Consider the following 20,302-nt stretch of genomic DNA (forward strand, 5'->3'; position numbering starts at 1 on the left):
ATATTTCAGGATGCGTTTGCTTACCACAGGCGATGGTCCAGTAGACCAGGGAGTCTGGAGTCTGGTACAAGATTCGGTAAGGAGCGACCCGGGCACTGGAGTCCAACACAACATCAAGGGTACCCACCAGCAGGCCTGAGGGTGGAACATGGGGAGAAACAGGTAAGAATTGCCTTAGTACTTTCCCAAATTCCCAGGGGCAGCGTGAACATGCCCTTTCATGAGCTCTCCCAACAACCCCATCTCCCATTGCACCACGCCTTGGAAAATTTCATTTAAGATGATGCTGGCTCTGCACAAGCTGCACAACTTGACAAGGTCACGAGAACCAGTCGTGCTTATCCGATTCAGTCTGCCAGGCTGCCCCACATGTTATTTTCATCTGCTCCACTTTCCATTTATGTTTAAAAAATTAGTACAATTCAGCTCAGCAAACACTAATTAAATTCCTACTATGTGCAAGACAAACCCTGTGGGCACAAAACTGAATAAGACAGCATCCCCAGGGCATTTATCATCGAGCGGAGGAGAAGGTCAGGCAGTGCTTTGGCACCGTGTTTAGGATGAGCCAGGGCCGGGAAACAGAGGGATCTTCCCATTTCAACAGCAGAGTCCTCTGTCATTTGTGACCTCAGTCATGATAACCAGGGCTAACCAGAGTTGGTCTATGCTATGAAATGATGCAGGAATAAGGTTGAGGATCAGGGTCTGCATTTTTAGCACAAAGTTTAGTTCTTTGAGTCAAGAACCCCAGTGATCCACTTATCCAGGGTTTACCAGGCCCATGTGAAAACTTGTTCACATCGTCAAGTCCAGACAAGCCTGAATGTTCAGCAAATGAATTTAGCAATTTATTTGGAAGGAATACAAATGCCCAGTATACCAATGCTCACTTAAGAACAGGCTGTACCTTCTCTTTCTAGGAGGAAAACTGACAAGGAAAAGGAAATTAAGAGCAGAAGGCGGCTTAGTGAGCAAAGGTGGAAGGTGCCTCGAAGGCGAAGTCTGCCCAGATGACCCGGCTGAGGCACTCCAGCCATGCAGAGAACGCACAACCCTGTTTCTCACTCAGCAATCCTTTTCCAGTGTTCCCAGACAACTTGTCAGGTGTGGTGGTGGCAGTACAAGGATTCTGACAGCTTCAAACTGGGAGCCTGTCATCAGTGCAAATTTCTCTTTTAACCACCTTTGAACCACACTTAAGCGGGATTAGACACCAAACATTTTCTACAGCATTTTAAAATAACACGGATTACACACACACACATTCTCCAAGGTATAATAAACTAGATCCCTTAATTGGAAAGATGAATCCAAAAGATTTCCATAATGTAAATGCCCATAGTTAATCTAAAGCTACATGGAACCCAGTGTATAGCAGGGCTTGGACTCAGAAGGACCAATTAGGAACCCAGAACAGTTGACAATATTAGCCTAAGACATTTTATTTCCAAAATCTCGCTTTTCTCAATTGCCAGATGGAGACACCATTACTACCCCAGGATTGTTTTTGAAGACTGAAGGTAATAAGACTTAGGGGTAATAGGCTGTTTGGAATGAGGGGTTAAGCCACCTGAAAAAAACCTGCTAAGATACTTTTATCTAAGTTTACCTCTATTTAGATTGCATGTTTATAGAGCATGACTTTGGGATGGAACTAATGGTATTTGAAGCTGGGAGATGGAGGCTGAAGGCCCCCAGCCTCCCTTGCTTTGCAACTGTTGATACTGAAAGCAGCAAAGCTCAGTGCCAGATTGCAGGCTTTTCCTAAAGTTTCGCTGAATCTGAGGCACAAATTCTGAAAATGTTGCCACCGGTACCTCTTGTTGTGTTATTTTGTAATAACGTCTTGAGGTTTGGTTCTGGCCATACCAAATAAGACCCTGATATGCACAATGCCATTGAAATTCACTTCCCTCTGCTCTGGCATCCTGGTGTCATGGAGGGAGCTATGATCTAGTCAACTCATGTTCGGAAGAGCTCAATTCTGTCTCTGACTCTGTTATAACCAGTTCTGTGGAGTGGGACGGGACATTTAACTTCTCGTTGCTTTGATTTCCTCAGCTGTAAAGTGGTCATAATCGCCCTTGCCTTCCTGAACTAGGGTTATTAATCAAGAAGCCTAAGTGAGGTAGAACATGCAGAAGTCCTACAGTTGTCCTTGGTCTTTGTCCAACGGCAAAAAATCCATTTAGATTCACTCCAAACCACAGTGACCATTAGCTGACCTCAACATACCAGGATAAAAACAAACAAAAAAACTTTTGCTCAGTAGAAATTAACTTGTTAGCTCTGGCCTGTATGAAATACATTAAAAATGAAATTTTTACAGCCTGCAAAGTCTTCCAAGGGGGTAGATTTCCAAATTATATCACACACATAAGCATTTTTGTTTGCTTTACTGTGACTTGGATTTGCTACAGAGACCTCTAATTTCTTAAATGACTTTTAAGTTATCTACAGATGGAAGAATATAATAGGAAAAGCAGAAAATAGTGAAATAGTGCTAGCCGAGAACACTAAATTTCCTTCTCTGTTAACTAGACACACAAATGCATCACTCATAATTGAGTGTTTGTAATACCTCTCACATCTTGAATCAAAATAAGAAATAAAATGCTGAAACTACTACAAGTGTCATATATGTTGGTTCTAAGGCATACAAACTTTAGTCTGGGTTTAGAGGGTTGCAATCAAGAATCAGCTTGTGGGCTGGGCACGGTGGCTCACACCTGTAATCCCAGCACTTCAGGAGGCTGGGGCAGGTGGATCACTTGAGGCCAGAAGTTCAAGAAGAGCCTGGCCAACATGGTGAAAACCCTTCTCTATTAAAAATCCAAAAAAAATTAGCCAGGCACAATGGTGTGCACCTGTAATCCCAGCTTCTAGGGAGGCTGAGGCAGGAGAATTGCTTGAACCTGGGAGGCGGAGGTTGCAGTGAGCCGAGATCATGTCCCTACACTCCAGCCTGGGCAACAGAGCAAGACTCTGTCTCAAACAAACAAACAAACAAACAAACAAACAAAAGAATCAGCCTGTGTGGTTTAATAAGCCTCTGAGTGTCATCATAGACCAAGACTCTATCAAGGGCAAGCATAATTGACTGGGCAAGGCAGAGCAGCGGACAGGGGCAGTCCTGGTTCTGGAACGCTTCAATCCTGGCTCTGCCACTTCCTCCTGGAGCCTCAGTTTTATCATCCTTTATGGCTCACTGAACTTTTGTCCTCTGTAACACAAAAGAAGGAAGACCTCTGAAAAGGTCCAACCCAATCCACATATCTTCATCACCACAATGTTCCCAATTAAAATCCAACCTCAACATAAACCATTCTAATTAACAAAGCCTCTGGTGTCAATTAGAGATAAAGAAGACCGAGTTGCTTAAAGCAAGACCCCCTGGAGTGAGGGTTTCTCATTAGATGCAAGTTCACCAACCCTACCTCTGCATTCACGACTGGCGCCACCAACTTCCACTAAGACTTGGATGAAAACTAACAGATATACATGTACGTAGCACAGGTACATGCTGAAATATTTTCAAGTAAATTACAGAAAGTGTATCAGGATATTCACATTAGGTACATTTAAATGAGAAAATTTCTGTGAAAATTCCCTGAACATTTAAGGCACTGGATATCCAAACAGAAAATAATACTGTGAACTGAGGTACGCAGTTGGCCAGTCAAATCAAGAAATAGACTCTTTCCATATTAACCCAGAAGTGTTGAGTCCTTTCACGCCTGGGTAACACTGATCACTCGAAATGTTGTACTTGTCTGTCTGCTCTTGTCCCCCCCGACCTCAAACAGCAAACTCCTAATCTTTGAATGCCACCTTTTTCCTACTGTACTCTTCCTCCCAGTTCTGCCTCTATAATGCCTATTACATTTGTTTAAGATTACTTGCATATTTTGCCTCGTCCCATTTTTTCCTCTTCTCTCCAGACTGAGAGTTCCTTGAGGGCAGGGTCTAATTGATTATTTTGGATCCACAGGCCCTGCACTTTGGAGCCCAGTAAGCACTAAACACATGTTTGATGATAAATGGACAAGTTAGGGGTGTGTGTGTGTGTTTAAAAAAAAAAAAAAAAATCCAAATAATAAATTATCACCATGCTATCTAAACTCTATTGGTGCATGAAGTCAAGACCCTGGGAAAAAGGAAATACTCCTCCTTTGTCCTCTATCGATGTAGAATACTAGGAGATGGGAAATCTGGTCTAGAGAATCCCCTTGCCCCGCCCCCCCACAAAAGGAGCAACAATTAGGATTTTCTTAAAAGTCTTATTACTCATACCTTTGAAATGGCTGTCAAAATACTGAACCTTTTCTTCATTTCCCACACAAAGCGCTGTTTTAGCAGCTGTTCTAGTCAGCTATTCCTGGTGTTAAACAATCTTGATTGCCTAAGATAACGAAATCAAATTACAGCCCTCAAAATAACTCTTATCTGCATCTACCTATTACATTAGTACAGTGGCATCTTATAATGTAAAAGTGCTGTTTTCAAGGAGATTCAGAAAATACTTGGAAAATTGTTCCATATTCGCTTCCCATTTGGTTGTGGGCACTGGAAGATGTGTGATGCATAGTCACCACTGCACAGCTGCAGCCTGGCTGGGAGCTGGTACAGGTGGCAGGTCCACAGTGCTGCAGAGAAACCCCCGTCAGCCTTCTGCAGGCAGGGCTGTGTCAGGAGAGTGTTGCCATGCAGAAATGTGCTCATGGAAATGATCGATCCATCTACTGGTGACCAGGGCTAAGTAAACTGGACAGGATCCTAAAGATTACTTGGCTTCCCCTATTCCATTAGTCCTGAAGCTGGTCTGAAATGAAGCAGAGATCCAGGAAGTACATGGCAGAGTGGTCAGGGGAGCGGGCTCAGCCTCAGCTCACATACCAGTCAGTCCCTTAATCTCTCTGTGCCCCTGCTTCCTGATAAAGAAATAATAGTACCTACCCTAGAAAGTGCCTAGTATGCACTAAGCACTACTGTGTGATGAATTATTCAAAACAATAGAAAAGTATAGGAAATTACAAAATACATGTACCACTACTCTGTTTTGTTTGTTTGTTTGTTTTTAACATTTTGCCTTACCTGCTTCAGGTCTACTTTTTTTTTTTTTTCTAACAGAAAGAAAAGGTAACAGACACAGTGATGTTCCCTTTGCACTCCCTTAATCCCATTTCCCTCTCTCCATTAACCATTCTTAAATTGTTTTGTATTCTTCCTATCCAGGTCCTTATACTTTTACTGACCCATATGTTTTTCATATAAAACATTTAAAACTGATGAGTATTTTACAAATTTGCTGTAAGTTACACTGCAGCTTATTTTTTTCAATCAATATGTTTGTAAAATTTATCCAGAATATACTTGTAAATCTGATGCATTCAGTTAAAAATATTGTGCAATATTCCACTATGTAAGTATATTACAACTTATCTGTTTTCCTAGTAAAGGACATTGGACTTATCCACAGTTTTTGCTCTATTATGCAACTGTAATCATATTCTGTTTGCATAAATCCTTAAGCACCTGAGCATATTTCTTTAGAATGGAATTGTCAGGTCCCAGGGTAAGTGCATTTCTAAACCTCATTAGATATTACAAAATTGCTCTCTAAAGTGCTCAAGAAAGTGTGGGAATACCTTTTTCTCCATAATATCTCCAACACTTAGCATTACCAGGTTTTTAAATTTTATTTTCACCAATTTCTAGAGTGAGAAATGGCACCTACTTGTGATTTAAATTTGCATTCCTCTGATTATTAATTGATTTTCCTGTTTGTTGGCCATTCCAATTTCCTTTTCTGTGAGTTATTTGCCTTTCCCATTGTGGTGACATTTGCTAAGAGGTACAGTTAGACAGAATTCACCATCTAGAAGCTTCCATTTACATACATACTGGATTTCCATTCATTTCAGCAAATATTCACCGATCTCCCCAAAGCCAGAGATGCAGTATCCTTGGATTTACTTCTTTATATATCTTCTATACACATGCAAGACTTTTGGCTCAGTACTTGCTCTCCCGCCCATCACTTCCATGCCTGGCTTACTATCTGGGAAGATGGGAGGTTTCTGTAGGCCACCTGCTGCCACCTGTTCTTCCGGCTGCTGCTCCTTAGATGTAAGTGATACGTTCTCTAGAAGTCTTAACACTTACACGATACTGGGCAGAAAGTAATTAAATGGAAACATTCAGAAGCAGCTGCTGACATACCTATAAACTCTCTAGCCATACCATAACTTTTACACTTCTTTAATGAGCCTTGTTTGTTTGCTTGTTACTTTTTAAAGCCTCCAAGGTTTTGCACAAGTGTTTCTCATTCTGGCAAACTTCTCTTTCCCTCAATATCCAAGTCAAGGTCACCTAATGCATGTGTCCCTGTTTTCTCCGGCATGCTCCCAACCAACGCTCTCAACACTCAAGCCCCCAAATCTCCTGGCAATTAACTTCGCTTTTTTGGGTTTTGCCAACCATCTTGACTTATATTACACTAAGATAATTACTACATTGTTTCCTACTTCAAAAATTAAAAAGTACGGTTTCTTCCCACCAGACCCTGGGTAATTTGAGGACAAGCACTGCCATATTTATCTTAGGAGTCTCAAAGCCTACAATAATGTTCAGCACATTATGCTGAATATTTACAATGTGGACCACAAAATTCTCAATTTGATGAACATTGGGAGAAACCAAGAATTATTTTAAGAACTAATTCATCTTTGTACCACAGTTTCCAATATTACAAGTTCCAGCAAATCTGCCTTAAATAATTAAAATTGTCTATGAATCTTACAAAGGAGACCAAGACTTGAGAAGGCGGCTAAAAATTCCATTTCAAAGACTGTGAGGTAATAATGCAAACCAAACTCATATCTGGAACTGCTTACCTTGGGAAATCAATTTCTCCAGTTTCAGAAGTAATTTGTCACTTTTTAATCAGTATTGAAATTTATCTGAAATTAAGTTAGATCAAAAGCAGAGATATTCAGGGAAAAGACAAGCCTCTATTCCACTTTTGGAAAGGAGCTCAGAGATTGGCAGTTGTCAAAAAAAAAAAAAACAAAAAAAAACAAAAAACAAAAAACAAAGATAATTCAAAGGTTTAATTGACCAATTGAAACCCTTGTGCCCAACAAACAGATTGGTAAATATGGTTTGCACACCATACTGGCCAGGGGACCAAGAGAGGGATTAGGAAAATGGCTCTGTGTGCAAGTGTGAAGAATGCTGAAATGGCCAGGTGAGGGTCATCTCCATAAGTATAAATGCACCAGAGTTCCTAGAGGCACCATAACCAATGTGAAGGTACACGTGGGCTAATGTTGGCCAGTCACATTATGTATGAAAGGGGAATACAGGTGGAGGCTGTTCTCTGGGTAAGGAGGTGGAGGATGTGGGAGCTTTGTCAAGGAAGGTGGCTGGGACAGGAAATAGGTACAACGCATTGTTCTCTGTTCCATAACCTCAAAAAGTATTATAGTTATTCTCAGGCACAGGTATTATTGGCAATAGGGGAAAAAGATTAGAAGGGCATGGATAGACATGTAACCAATCCCAATACTTGGATGCTACCTTCAGTGTCGAATGGTGGGAGCAATTTTATTTTCATAAGTACCATACATTCTTCCACTCTTTAGCATCTCTAGATAAAAATGGTTCTCAACAAGCCTACTATGGAATGTTGTTGTTTTAAACAGGCCATCCACAACTCTTTCCTCTCAATTTCAATAGCTGCTTCTCATAACTCCATTCTAGCTGCCCCTGTATCATGCTGCCTTCAAGGATGACACCGTTACCTGGGGGGAAGGAACGAGTCTTATCTCTCTCTCTCTCTCTCTCACACACACACACACACACGCACACACACACCCCAACTCATCACTCTTCGTTGAAAGATGAATTAAGAAGTCTAAGAAATATATTGTTGACTCTTAATGAGGAGAGGGCTTCTCAAACATTTGTGGTTAAGAATCAGTTTTGCCAACTTGGGGACAGGGCTGAAAAAAATCAGTTTTTCTTTGTTTTTTAGTTTTCAATCTGTTACAGACTGACACTTTTGTAAAAATATGATGCATATGGAATACTAAAAAAAAAAGAAATGACATAAAAAATACAAGCTTCCAATTTTTTGATTAAAATTAACAGACAATTGTTCTAGGTTCCTAAATGCTTAATCTCAGTATCTGTTCTTAGCTGGAGGCAGACTGGTAACAGTTTAAAATTTGGTACTTTAAGTCAGCAGTCCCCAACCTTTTGGCACCAGGGACTGGTTTTAGAGAAGATAATTTTTCCATGGACCAGAGGTGGGGGGTGGGGTGGTCGGGGGATGGTTTGAGGATGAAACTGTTCCACCTCAGATCATCAGGCATTAGATTGTCTTAAGGAGCATGCAACCTAGATCCCTTGCATGTGCGGTTCGCAATAGGGTTCTTGTGCCTGTGGGAACCTAATGCTGCAGCTGATCTGAAAGGAGGTGGAGCTCAAATGCTCCCTCACCTGCCGCTCACCCCCTGCTGTGCAGCCCAGTTCCTAAAAGGCCACAGACTGACAGGTACTTGTCTGCAGGCTGACAGTTAGGAACCCCTGCTTTAAACACTGTTAAATTAGGGGAGGGGAGGCTCTAGGGCAGTCATGTTCTTAAGTCTGTGTTTCTTAGAATCATTTATATAGCTTTACAGAGCACATGCAATTCTGTAACTTTCATTTGGGAAAAAATGACTGTTTTCACAGTGCAAACTAACATAAAACTCAACAAACTAAGATACAACTCAACATACGTGAATGAAGGAGGCGTGAGGGTTTTGTTGTATGTTTATCCCAAGGGGCACTGGTTAAAAAGTGCTGGGAATATAAACTAGCGTATTAGGTGATCCCCGAGAGACCCCTGCCTCATTTCTTACCAAGAAGGGAGTGAGCTACAGGGGAAAGAATGACAAAGCTAAGAGAGGTGGAGCACCCACTTTGTAGAATGTCAAACAGTAATTCTGGATCACAGGGTCTTTGACATACATGCTTATATAAGTACTCACAAAATAAATGCTCAACAAGAGGGAGAAAGAAGCTGTGACTTTCATATTTTCCACCTCAAAAGATAAAACACAGGCTGGGTTATAACTAAGCAAACAGAGCAGAAAACTGAAATCTGAAGAGCATTTTATCTGTATCCAATTAGTATGTGCTGCTCAAATCTCCCAAGAACCCTCAAAAGGCCATGTCTTCCAGGAGCTGTTCCATTTCCCCTGCAGGCCCATCTCTTAAAGTCACAAGCACCTGCTCCTGCATAAAGTTAGAACAGCTGGAATGGATTTTTCCATCCCCTTGGGGCAGGGGTCTGAGGAAGGAATGATTCAAATACTTTATTAATGCAATACCTTACTCTACACCCTAATCAGGACCAGCTACATAATCTGTGGGGCCCAGTGCAAAAAGAATATTCAGGTCCCCTTGTTAAAAACTTCTTCAGAATTTCAAGGCAGCAGCAGTAGAATATTAAGCCAAGCCCAGCGCTTTTCTAAGTGTAGGTTCCTGTGTACAAGCATACCTAGGAAGCTGGCCTTCACCCTAGCAGTGTGTTGGCTCGTTCTCTCCCCACAAACAAGCTTGCTGCTTTCAGACTTTTGTGCAGGACTCAACTCTGCTCTGATACAGACCAATGAGGACAATGGGACTGAACTTATTAAAAAATCACCCCAAGCCTTGTGTGATCTAATTCCTCAAAGAAGCCCCTCAACAGGTGGGGGCTTAATTTAATTTCCCCTCATGCCCTGTAATAGGAAAGTGGATGCTATTTTCTTAGACTTACAGCTGCTTCCGTGTGCAACAGGAAGTTATACTGATTCTAATCTTGGCTGTAGAGGCAGGTTTGAAAAACCTAAAACTCAAAGGTCAAGGCTGACCAAGGTCAACCTTGAGAGGTAGGAAGGAGGGGCCTTTTTGGTGCTAGTAGGAAGAATTCATTGCTATGAAGCCCACCTCTGTTTCTAAGAGATTAGCTGTATCAATCCCCTCCTGGATACCTGGGGGCAACGCCCCTTAGATCCTTCTCTCAGAAAGGCCACATTTGCAGAAGTCATTCACTGTCCTGAGTTGTCAACCCTTCTTCTAATTCATGTATCCTCTCACGTAGTACATCTGCAAATAACTGAGAGCATCTATAAGCTAAAGAACAACTTGACAATGAAATAATATGAAATAGAAATAACTCCGAATTAAAAATTACATTTAGGTAATGACCTAGAATGTCTAAATAAATTATAGTACATTGATATAATATTTAGACATTTAAAATCATATCCTCAAATAATTTTTTAATGACATGGTGAAATGCACCTAGTATATGAAAAATAGCACAAAACTAATTACTGTTCTGTATGATCCCAATTTGTCCAAAAAAGTATAATATAACCTATATTACAAATTATAATACATGTATGAATTTTAAAGAATACAAAACTAACTACAAATATTAACATTAGTAGGTGAGATGACAATTCTGCTATTTTATGGTCTTCTGTGTTTTCAAAAATTTCTCAAATGTGCATTCAATACATTTATGATGAGAAAACAAAAAATATATAATTACCTCCAACCTTTTATTTTGGGCATTTTTTACTCAAAGAGAGCTCATGCCATCATGTAAACAGACAGTTACCATGGTTATACTAAAGCTGCTACTTCACAACAGATAACTACAGGTTAGAAATCTTGTTGCTAGGTTGCAACATGCTAGTTAAGAGTCAATATCTAAATGAGAAGCTTCCTCAAAAACACACTTCCTTGGAGAGGGACCTGATTTTTACATTTTAGAAATTTTTTTTGAAGTTCATTTTTTCCCTCTGGTATACAGAGTTCATCAATGCTACAAATTGGTACATATTCATACACACTGAACCACATTCCTTACTCCAGTTGCAGGCACTTGATGTTTAATAACTAGTTTATCTCAAGTCAGGAAGTTTACAATGCAAAAATGAATCCAATTGATTTCATCATTTTTATCACCAAGTATTCTCTCTCTGAGTATGCTCTTTAAAATATATATATAGACACACATGCTGCGCGCGGTGGCTCACGCCTGTAATCTCAGCACTTTGGGAGGCTGAGGCAGGTGAATCACAAGGTCAGGAGTTTGAGACCAGCCTAGCCAACATGGTGAAACCCCATCTCTACTAAAAATACAAAAAATTAGCTGGTCGTAGTGGTGGGCGCCTGTTGTCCCAGCTGTCACGAGGCTAAGCCAGGAGAATCACTTGAACCCTGGAGGTGGAGGTTGCAGTGAGCCGAGATTGCGCCATTACACTCCAGCCTGGGCAACAGAGTGAGACTCCGTCTCAAAAAAAAAAAAAAAAAAATATATATATATATACACACACACACACACACATATATATATATAGGTAGGTAGATAGATAGACAGACAGACAGATACATGGGGTCTTGCTCTGTTGCCCATGCTGGAAGGCAGTGGCATGATGGTTTCTGGACCAAACTGAGGGTCGGGCTGCTATTTCTCATGCCCTAATAACAAGATGCAGATGAACTGGGGAGGAAGAGAGTTTTTATTTCTGCAACCGGTTACAGGGAGAAGGCCTGGAAATTATCACCAGGCCAACTCAAAATTACAAAGTTTTCCAGAGCTTATATACCTTCTCAACTATATGATTACATGTAAGTGTGCATTCATCTAAAGACATAGTGATTAACTTCTTTTAATCTACAACTAAGGTCTGAGTCTTGAGGTTAATTTTAAAGCTTTTTTTTATAGAAATAGGGGTCTTGTTATGTTGCCCAGGCTGGTCTACAACTCCTGGGTTCAAGGGATCCTCCCACTTTGGCCTCCCAAAGCACTGGGATTACAGGTGTGAGTCGCCTCATGGGCCCTCCACTGAGTATTCATTAAATCTGTAAGTACCCATGGCGCTGCCTTCAGCTATATATAAGCAAGACAAAGAAAAACGCTATCTGTGCTTATATTAACAAAAGAAATGCCAGGAAAGATGCATATTAAATTTAATAATGGTTACCTCTTGGGAATGAGAATGATATGGCAGAAATCAGAAACCTTTTTTTATTATTTGAACTATATTTTTAGGCCAGGAACAGTGGACTGTAATCCCAGTACTTTGGGAAGCCAAGGTGGGAAGACCGCTTGAGCCCAGGATTCTGAGACAGCCTGGGCAATAATTAATACCTTATCTCTACAAAAAAAATATTAAAAATTAAGCAAGGCATAGTGGTGCATGCCTGTAGTTCCAGCAACTTGGGAGACTGAGGCAGGAGGATCACTTGAGCCCAGAAGTAGAGACTGCAGTGAGTTAAGACCACATCCTGCACTTCAGCCTAGGAGACCCAGTGAGACCCTGTCTCTGAAAAAGGATTTTTTTTTTTTAAAAAAGAACTATATTTTTTGAAGTAATTTTTATACTATTAGAACTATACACGATAAAACATTGTACTTTACAATTTTTACAATGCACATGTATTATAATCAAATAATGAACCACTAGGTTGGTATAAAAGTAATTGCAGCCGGGCGCGGTGGCTCACGCCTGTAATCCCAGCACTTTGGGAGGCCGAGGCGGGCAGATCACGAGGTCAGGAGATCGAGACCATCCTGGCTAACACGGTGAAACCCCGTCTCTACTAAAAAATACAAAAAACTAGCCGGGCGAGATGGCGGGCGCCTGTAGTCCCAGCTACTCGGGAGGCTGAGGCAGGAGAATGGTGTAAACCCGGGAGGCGGAGCTTGCAGTGAGCCGAGATTTGCGCCACTGCACTCCAGCCTGGGCGACAGAGCCAGACTCCGTCTCAAAAAAAAGTAATTGCAGTTTTTAATACTATAAGAACAATGAAACATTAAAGATCCTACTCTAATAGTTTATAAATGATGTAGTCACATAACCAATCAGCTCCTACTGCTTTCTGTAAAGGTCACTGGCAAAAATCAGAATTGGTAACCCTTGGCATAATGCCTGGGGGGCTGAAGAGGCAAATGCAACATGACACAGAATAAAGCTGCCTTGTGCAGCCTTTCACCTGGGACTTTGATTAGTGCAAACACACAAGGCTAAAACGTGGCCTAGGATGAAAAGATGAGCCACTTCCCTTGTTGGCAAAAAAGAGTCAAGCTCTGTAAAACATTTAAAGAGGTTTATTCTGAGCCAAATACGAGTGTTCAAGGCCTGAGGCAATCTCAAGAGGTCCTGAGGACATACGCCCATGGTGGCTGGGTTACAGCTTGGTTTTATATGTTTTACGGGTACATAAGACATCAATCAACACACGTAAAGTGTATATCAATTTGGTCTGGACAGGAGGAACCACTCAAAGTGGGGACTTCTGGGTCCTGGGTGGATTCAAGGATTTGCTTAATGGCAACTGATTGAAAGTTATGATCTAAAGACTTTTAATCATTAGAAAGAAGTGGTTGGGTTAAGATAAGGGGTTATGGAGACCAAAATTATTATTATTTAGATGATGTCTCATAGGTGGCCACTCTGAGAGGCAACAGATGGCAAATGTTTTCTCTTCCGACCTTCACAAGGTGCTAGTCTCTCAGCTAATCTCTTCAGGATCAGAGAAAGACCTGGAAAGGGGAGACTTTCTACAAAATGTACATTTCCCCCATAAGAGATAGCTTTCCAGGACCATTTTAAAACATGCTAAAGAAATAAATTTTGGGGTAAAATAATTTTTTCAGTCTGCTGTCTGTCATGTGATGCTATACTAGAGTCAAGTTGGAATTTGGCATCTAACTGCTAAAAAGAGTCTGTTTTGGAGAAGGCATAGTGGCTCATGCCTGTAATCCCAGCATTTTGGGAGGCTGAAGCAGGAAGATCGTTTGAGCCCAGGAGACCAGCTCGGGCAACATAGTGAGATCCTGTCTCTTCAAAAAAATTTAAAAATTAGCCGGGTGTGGCGTTGTGCACCTACAGCCCTAGCTACTAGGGAGGCTAAGGTGGGAGGATTTTTTGAGCCCAGGAGAGATCGAGGCTGCAGTAAGCAGTAGCCCCACCACTGCACTCCAACCTGGGTGACAGAATGAGACCCTGTCTCAAAACAAACAAACAAACAAACAAAAAGTCTGTTTTGTCAGTCTTAAGATCTCTGTTTTAATATTAATAGTGGTCAGTTGTGCCTGAATTCCAAAGGAAGGAGAGTATAATGAGGAATGTCTGACCCCACTTTCTCATCATGGCCTTAACTAGTTTTTCAGGTTTACTTTGGAATCCCCTTGGCTGGCAGGAGGGGTCCAATCAGTCAGATGGGGGGCTTAGAATTTTCAGTTTATACCCTCCAGTTATCTTGCTTCTGGTCTTTCAGACTGGCTGCAGTTTGCATGCAATCTGGTAACAAAGCCCAGCAAGTTGAATTCACAGTACCTTGAATGAGTCCTGTTCCTTATAACCCAAAGTGCCCAACTAAAACCCTAACTAACTCCTTTGGCTCCATCTGGATAGACTCTTTGAGTAAATGTTCCCTTCTACACTATAGCAAGTTATATAAGAAGGTGCATAGGCATTAATAGCAATAATGTTTTCCAGTCTTGCATCCAAATATTCTAACACAGATAAAAATAGTGGCTACAGACTGTAATTAAAACAATCATGCTACTTGCAAGGGAGAGATACAGTAGCAGCCTGGCTTGATTCCTGGGAGTTTCGTGAAACCTCATCACTTTGAGGGCACGCAACTCCACCTGCATTCCACTTCTATCTTAGGCTTTATTCACCTGGATAAGACTGAGGGACTTCACAGAGAAATTTCATTTTGTGATGGATAATGTGACAGCAATCTTCAGCTAAAGTCTAGATAAAGCCTTAAAGAGAAAATTGAGCTTGGAGGACCTGAAAATAAAGAAAACACTGTGGCACCAACAAGGGAGAGAAACGAAACGAAGAAGCTCACCACAGATGATTTGACTGTGAAAACCATAGGTACGGTAACCAGTAACACCGCTATTTTATCAAGATGTCTATTGTAACACGATGTGTTTTCAATAAATGTAAATAACCTGTAAATGTAGATAAGTCCCTTACAGAATATATTAGGCCCAACTGAAATTTCCTAAGAATTAGTTTAGTCATGGCCTGAAGATAGCCTTGCAACCTGTTTTGAAAAACATTGATAACAGGTTGGACACAGTGGGTCATGCCCATAATCCCAACACTTAGGGAAGCTAAGGAAGGAGGATTGCTTCAGCCCAGGAGTTGGAGAACAGCAAGGGCAACACAGTGAGACTCCCGGGTCTACAAAAGTTTTAAAAAAATCAGCTGGGTGTAGTGGAGCTTGCCTATAGTCCCAGCTACTTGGGAGGCTGAGGTGAGAGAATCCCTCGAACCTGGAGATGGAAGTTGCAGAGAGCCATGATCGTGTCCCTGTACTCCAGCCTGGGTGACAAAGCAAGACCCTGTCTCAAGAAAGAAAAAAAAATATATCAATAATGAATGAGAAGAAATCATCATTGGCACTCAAAAAAAAATAAATGTAGTGTACTAGAGTAGGGGGTGCCCTTCTTTGCAAAGCAATTACAAAGTCATTTCCAGGAAACCATTGACTTTTCATGCTATAAACTTGTCACAACAGAGGGGTACGATACTAACGATATCACTCACTCCTTACATCCTCAGTTAGAAACTGATGAGCAAAAACACAAGGTGGGAGAAATTATTTTATATTATTGATTAATGGGGAAATTTAAAGTAATGAAGAACTTACGTTTCTTTCACCCTTAATTATATTGTCTACATCTAGTTCCTTAAAGCAAAAATCACACACACACCCACACCCTCTACAATCCACTATGCTGATTTAAAACATGCTTATTTAAACTGAGTTTAGAGTAATGGGGGTTCTAAAAATAAAAACCAAACACCACCACCACCAAAAAAAAAAACAAAAAAAAAACACCTCCAGGTTTGGTCTCAATCTATCTTTGCATTTAATAAAACAATAATGCAATGAAAGACTTGGGTTATATCAAAATAAATATTTTTAAACTTTTTAAAAAGACAGTCACCTGCAAGAATTTATTTTATGCCAGTGTTTCTCAAAGAATATCCTCTTTGAATAAACAAAGGTTTCCCTTTCTTTCTCACATTCTGTTACATCACCCTAAATAAGTCATAATCCTTATTATGACTTATGTAGAGAACCAACATATATTCCCTGAACCAGGAGATGCAGACAGGAGCTTTTGCCCAACTTTCCTGTGTTGTTTTGTAGTCGGGGTTGGGAGGGGGGTCAGGAAAGAGAGAGGGAGAGGGGAAAAGCCCAAGTTGTTGTTGTTTAAAATTTCCAGTTATAAAAACAACCATATTTAAGCTGCTTCTTCAAACTGTGCAGGGCTTCCTGTTCAATAGCTATGACATAAATGATTCAATAATGGCAATGATTCTTTGTTGATGGCTAATTCACCATCCATAATCCTTTTAGACATGACTCAGCTTTCCTGTTGGAACAATATTTCATTTATGACTATCAAATTAATTTCTCTACAGCATGTTAGCTATAACCATATACTGGGTACAATAAACCTTCATTTTCAGCTGATAATGAGCAAGGGCAGCACTAGGCATCTCATCTCAGAACTTGCTAGCTTCAAAACTTTTCCTTTGCTGGTCGAAGCCCGGGTGCTCTGTGAAATCTAGGACACAGATCAGGGAAACAGATTCTTTCTACAGCTCAGTTGCAGCGTGAAGATTATGTGATTGGGAGAAGCATGCATTTCATGTTCTCAAGGTTCCCAACTGGGTACAACACAGTGCAGTCATGAAAGACAGACTGGAAAGCCATGGTATGCCCAGGAGCCCCCCAGCTTATTTCTCTAAGTCTACAGGCCACAACTTCCCAGTGGTACCCCAGAAAATGATGACAAGCTAGCAATATACCTATTGTATTGGCTCTTGGGGTACCTTTTGTGCCCCGCAAACACTATCATTTTCTAAGTATTCTATGACATGAATAGGTAGAAAGCTCTGTATTAGAATAAATAAAGCATTAAAAGCCTTTTAGATAATACTGCTTTACACTACAATATTTCTAGACATTTAATTTCAATGCATACTGATGGGATTCAATTGAGTTAATAGTATATAGTTTCCCCATAATTTGCTTTTAAAAAGTTAACTGAAATGTGCTTTATTTTATTTAAATGTGATATGTCTAGTTTTTTTCTGTTCCTTTTTTAAGGAAAAAAAAAGTACATTCAGTTATGCACATTGGGAGGTGACTCACAGGACATTCGCCTGATCTTTATGCTAATTCTTGGAACATTTTTATTTAGACAGAACAATCCCCTCTTTGCAAAAGTGTGAGCATCTCTGGTCTTCATTCCTCTCTCCTCTGAACGAACCCTGAGGAAAACAGAGTCAGAGCTACCCTATATAATCCTCCACGTAATAATTACCCCACATAAATTCAGGGCCTCATACCTCCTTAGCTCTTCCCAGACAGTCCAATGAATAAGCAACAACAATGACTGAACACTTTACAATGAACAAGCCACATGATTAGGAAATTACCAACATGGTTATTTTCAAATAATTTCCAGAAGATCACCAGGGAAACCCCCAGAAAAACTAAGTTCACTGAACTTAAATCCGAAAGAGCACCCCGCAGTCTAAGGAAAAACATTTAGATGTTTGTTCTGGCCTATTTCTATGACAGCAATAAGAATGTCCCTGACATTCCTACCTAGTGTTGTGTAAAGTAATCAGAGAAAATGGATTCAGTCTGGGCGTGGTGGCTCACACCTGTAATCCCAGCACTTTGGGAGGCCAAGGTGGACCTCCTTAAGGTCAGGAGTTCAAGACTAGCCTGGCCAACATGACGAGGCTGTTTTTATTTTTGTAAAAATACAAAAAAATTGTATTTTTAGTCTGTACTAAAAATACAAAAAAATTTGTATTTTTAGTCTGTACTAAAAATACAAAAATTAGCTGCGTGTGGTGGTGGGTGACTGTAATTCCAGCTGCTTGGAGGCTGAGGCAGGAGAATCACTTGAACCCAGGAGGCAGAGGTGACAACAAGCTGAGATCATGCCACAGCACTCCAGCCTGGGTGACAGAGCAATACTCCATCTGAAAAAAAGAAAAGAAATTGGATTCAAGTCTTCATTTCCCCACTCACAAGCTGTGTGGCTTCAGACAAGTCACTTAGCTTCTCTGAGTCACAGTTTCCTGCCACTATATCAGGGATATTTCATCTTCCCTGCCAGTCTCCCAGGGTTGTTGAGAAACAGATGACATACTGTGTATGGGAGTGCTTCAAAAACTGTAGAGTCTCTCGGTCACGTAATCTAACTAGGATTTTTCTTTAATGCTTAATTTTGGAGCAGGGAAGGAGCTTCAAGACATAAACTTGCATCTTCTTTTTCTACAGAGAAGGAAGCTGGTCACTGGATGGAAGTGCTTGCTAAAGTTATGTTCCGAATCCCAGGAAGTAGTCACCATGATTTTTAGTGTCTAGAAGAGGTGAAGGAAAAATATGGCCTTAGTCCCGGAGGCATGTGATTTCATCCTTAGCATCATGAAATAGACACTGAGCACCTGTGGAGAGGATGCTTTGCTGGGCACTGGAAATATAATCTATCACTGATGTCTCTGAGAATAGGATCTGGCTGCAAAGAAAGAAGCAGCACATAATAAAGTAGTCATTTGCTCAGTCAGTTCAAGGGTACATAGCTCAAGGGTAATAGAGAAGATGTTACACGGTACTTACCCAAGGCTGGCGTACTCATGCAGGAGACTGTTTTGAACTGCCTCCTGGAGCTGGGTTTGGTAGAAGGTAGCTTTTCAAAACCACAGGCTTTGTATTTAAGAACCTGGGTGGAATCCCAGTTCCACTGCTTCCTAGGGTCATGACCTTGGGGCAAGCTATATAATTGATAAAAACCACAATTTCTTCACCCATTTAGTGAAGATAATAGTATCTTCCTGAGAGGTTGTAATGAGGATTAAAGGAGATACTGCACATGAACCAATTTTGCACAGCGCCTGGCACTTGGTAGGTGTTTAATAAACAGCACTGATTGCGGTTGCTGAAGTGTGGCAAGGCAGCCCCCAAGGTGGAAAGGCACATGGGAATGTGTGGGGAGCAGTAAGTCCATCAGCTCAAAAGCAAGGGAGTGCTTCAAAGGCTTAGGGTAGACATCAGATTGTGGCGGGCAGCCCCATGCTAAACTGCTTAAACTTTATCAATAAAACAAAAAGTTTCTGGGCTCAGGAGTCGTCACATGTGTTGCTGCATAAAAACCACTCTAACAACAGTGTTTGGTAGTTAGGAAAGAGACAACAGGAGCAGACGACCAGCTAGGAAACTTCTTATGAGGAAGAGGAGATTGATTAAGCCCCTTCTTTTAGGCTAGGAGGTTTCCTAATACAGAATTATCTCTTTAATCTGCACAAAAACCCAGCTAATTATTATCTCCATTTCACAGATGAGGAAATGGAAGCTGAGACATTAAGTGAGCAAAGCTATGATTTGCTCTACTGTCCAAGTCAATCCACTTTGCTGCTTCCCACACACAGGAAATGTGGGCTGTGGCCCGTCAAGAGGAGTGAGGATAGCAGCATATTACCTGGGTGGTAATACTGGCCACCCCAGAGAAGGGGGCAAGTTCTCTGCTGTTATTATTTCTGTTAGGGGAAAGGTTCCTTAATCTACCCTCTTCCTGGAGGAGTAACCTTTGAAGAGCTGGTTTCTAAGGTGACCCATAAGCTTCTAACCTCGGTGACAAGTGCCAACCTCAGCAGGTTTAATATTTTCTGTTTGTTCTCTGGAAGGGAATAACATGGCCCTTGTAGGTGAGACCACAGACCAGCTCTTTGTGTGTGCGCCCAGACGGGAGCCACTGTGGCCCAATCGGCAAATGCAGCTCCTTTCTTTCTTGGCTCCTGGAAAGTGCTCTTTCTCCGAGGTCACAGCCCTCACTCAGCTCAGCCAGCCTTTGAAGGAGGTTCCCAGACTTGTGCTGCACCTGACTGCCAGCAGATAAGTAGAGCTAGAAGGGTGGGGAAGACTGGAGATCTTGGGGGCCCCTCTCTGAGGGTGCAGCAGGGTCTGGGGAACATGGTCCCCATTTGCACTGTAAATCTTGTTTATATTCTGGTTGGCTTTGTTACAGAAAGGCAGAAGCGAAACTAAAATGTACTAGATAGGCTGCGCATACACTACTTCAATTAACCCTTGAAACAACAACCAAATATCACCAGTAATAGCTAACAGTGGTGACCTTATGCCAGGTACGCTCCTAACCATTTTATATGCATTTTCTAATTTAATCCTTACA

The 20,302-nt window shown here is 41.2% G+C and overlaps 1 protein-coding gene across 1 annotated transcript in view; it reads right to left on the reverse strand.

Moving 5' to 3' along the window:
- TBC1D9 (TBC1 domain family member 9) overlaps positions 1-20,302 on the reverse strand; it is a 137,450-nt gene that overhangs the window by 81,807 nt on the left and 35,341 nt on the right. The window contains exon 2 of the mRNA XM_005555968.4: positions 25-135. Within this exon, the coding sequence (XP_005556025.1) occupies positions 25-135 (111 nt within the window). The remainder of the gene's footprint in view (positions 1-24; positions 136-20,302) is intronic.

This window comes from Macaca fascicularis, chromosome 5 (assembly GCF_037993035.2).
Source record: "Macaca fascicularis isolate 582-1 chromosome 5, T2T-MFA8v1.1".
In the NCBI taxonomy this organism is placed as follows: domain Eukaryota; kingdom Metazoa; phylum Chordata; class Mammalia; order Primates; family Cercopithecidae; genus Macaca; species Macaca fascicularis.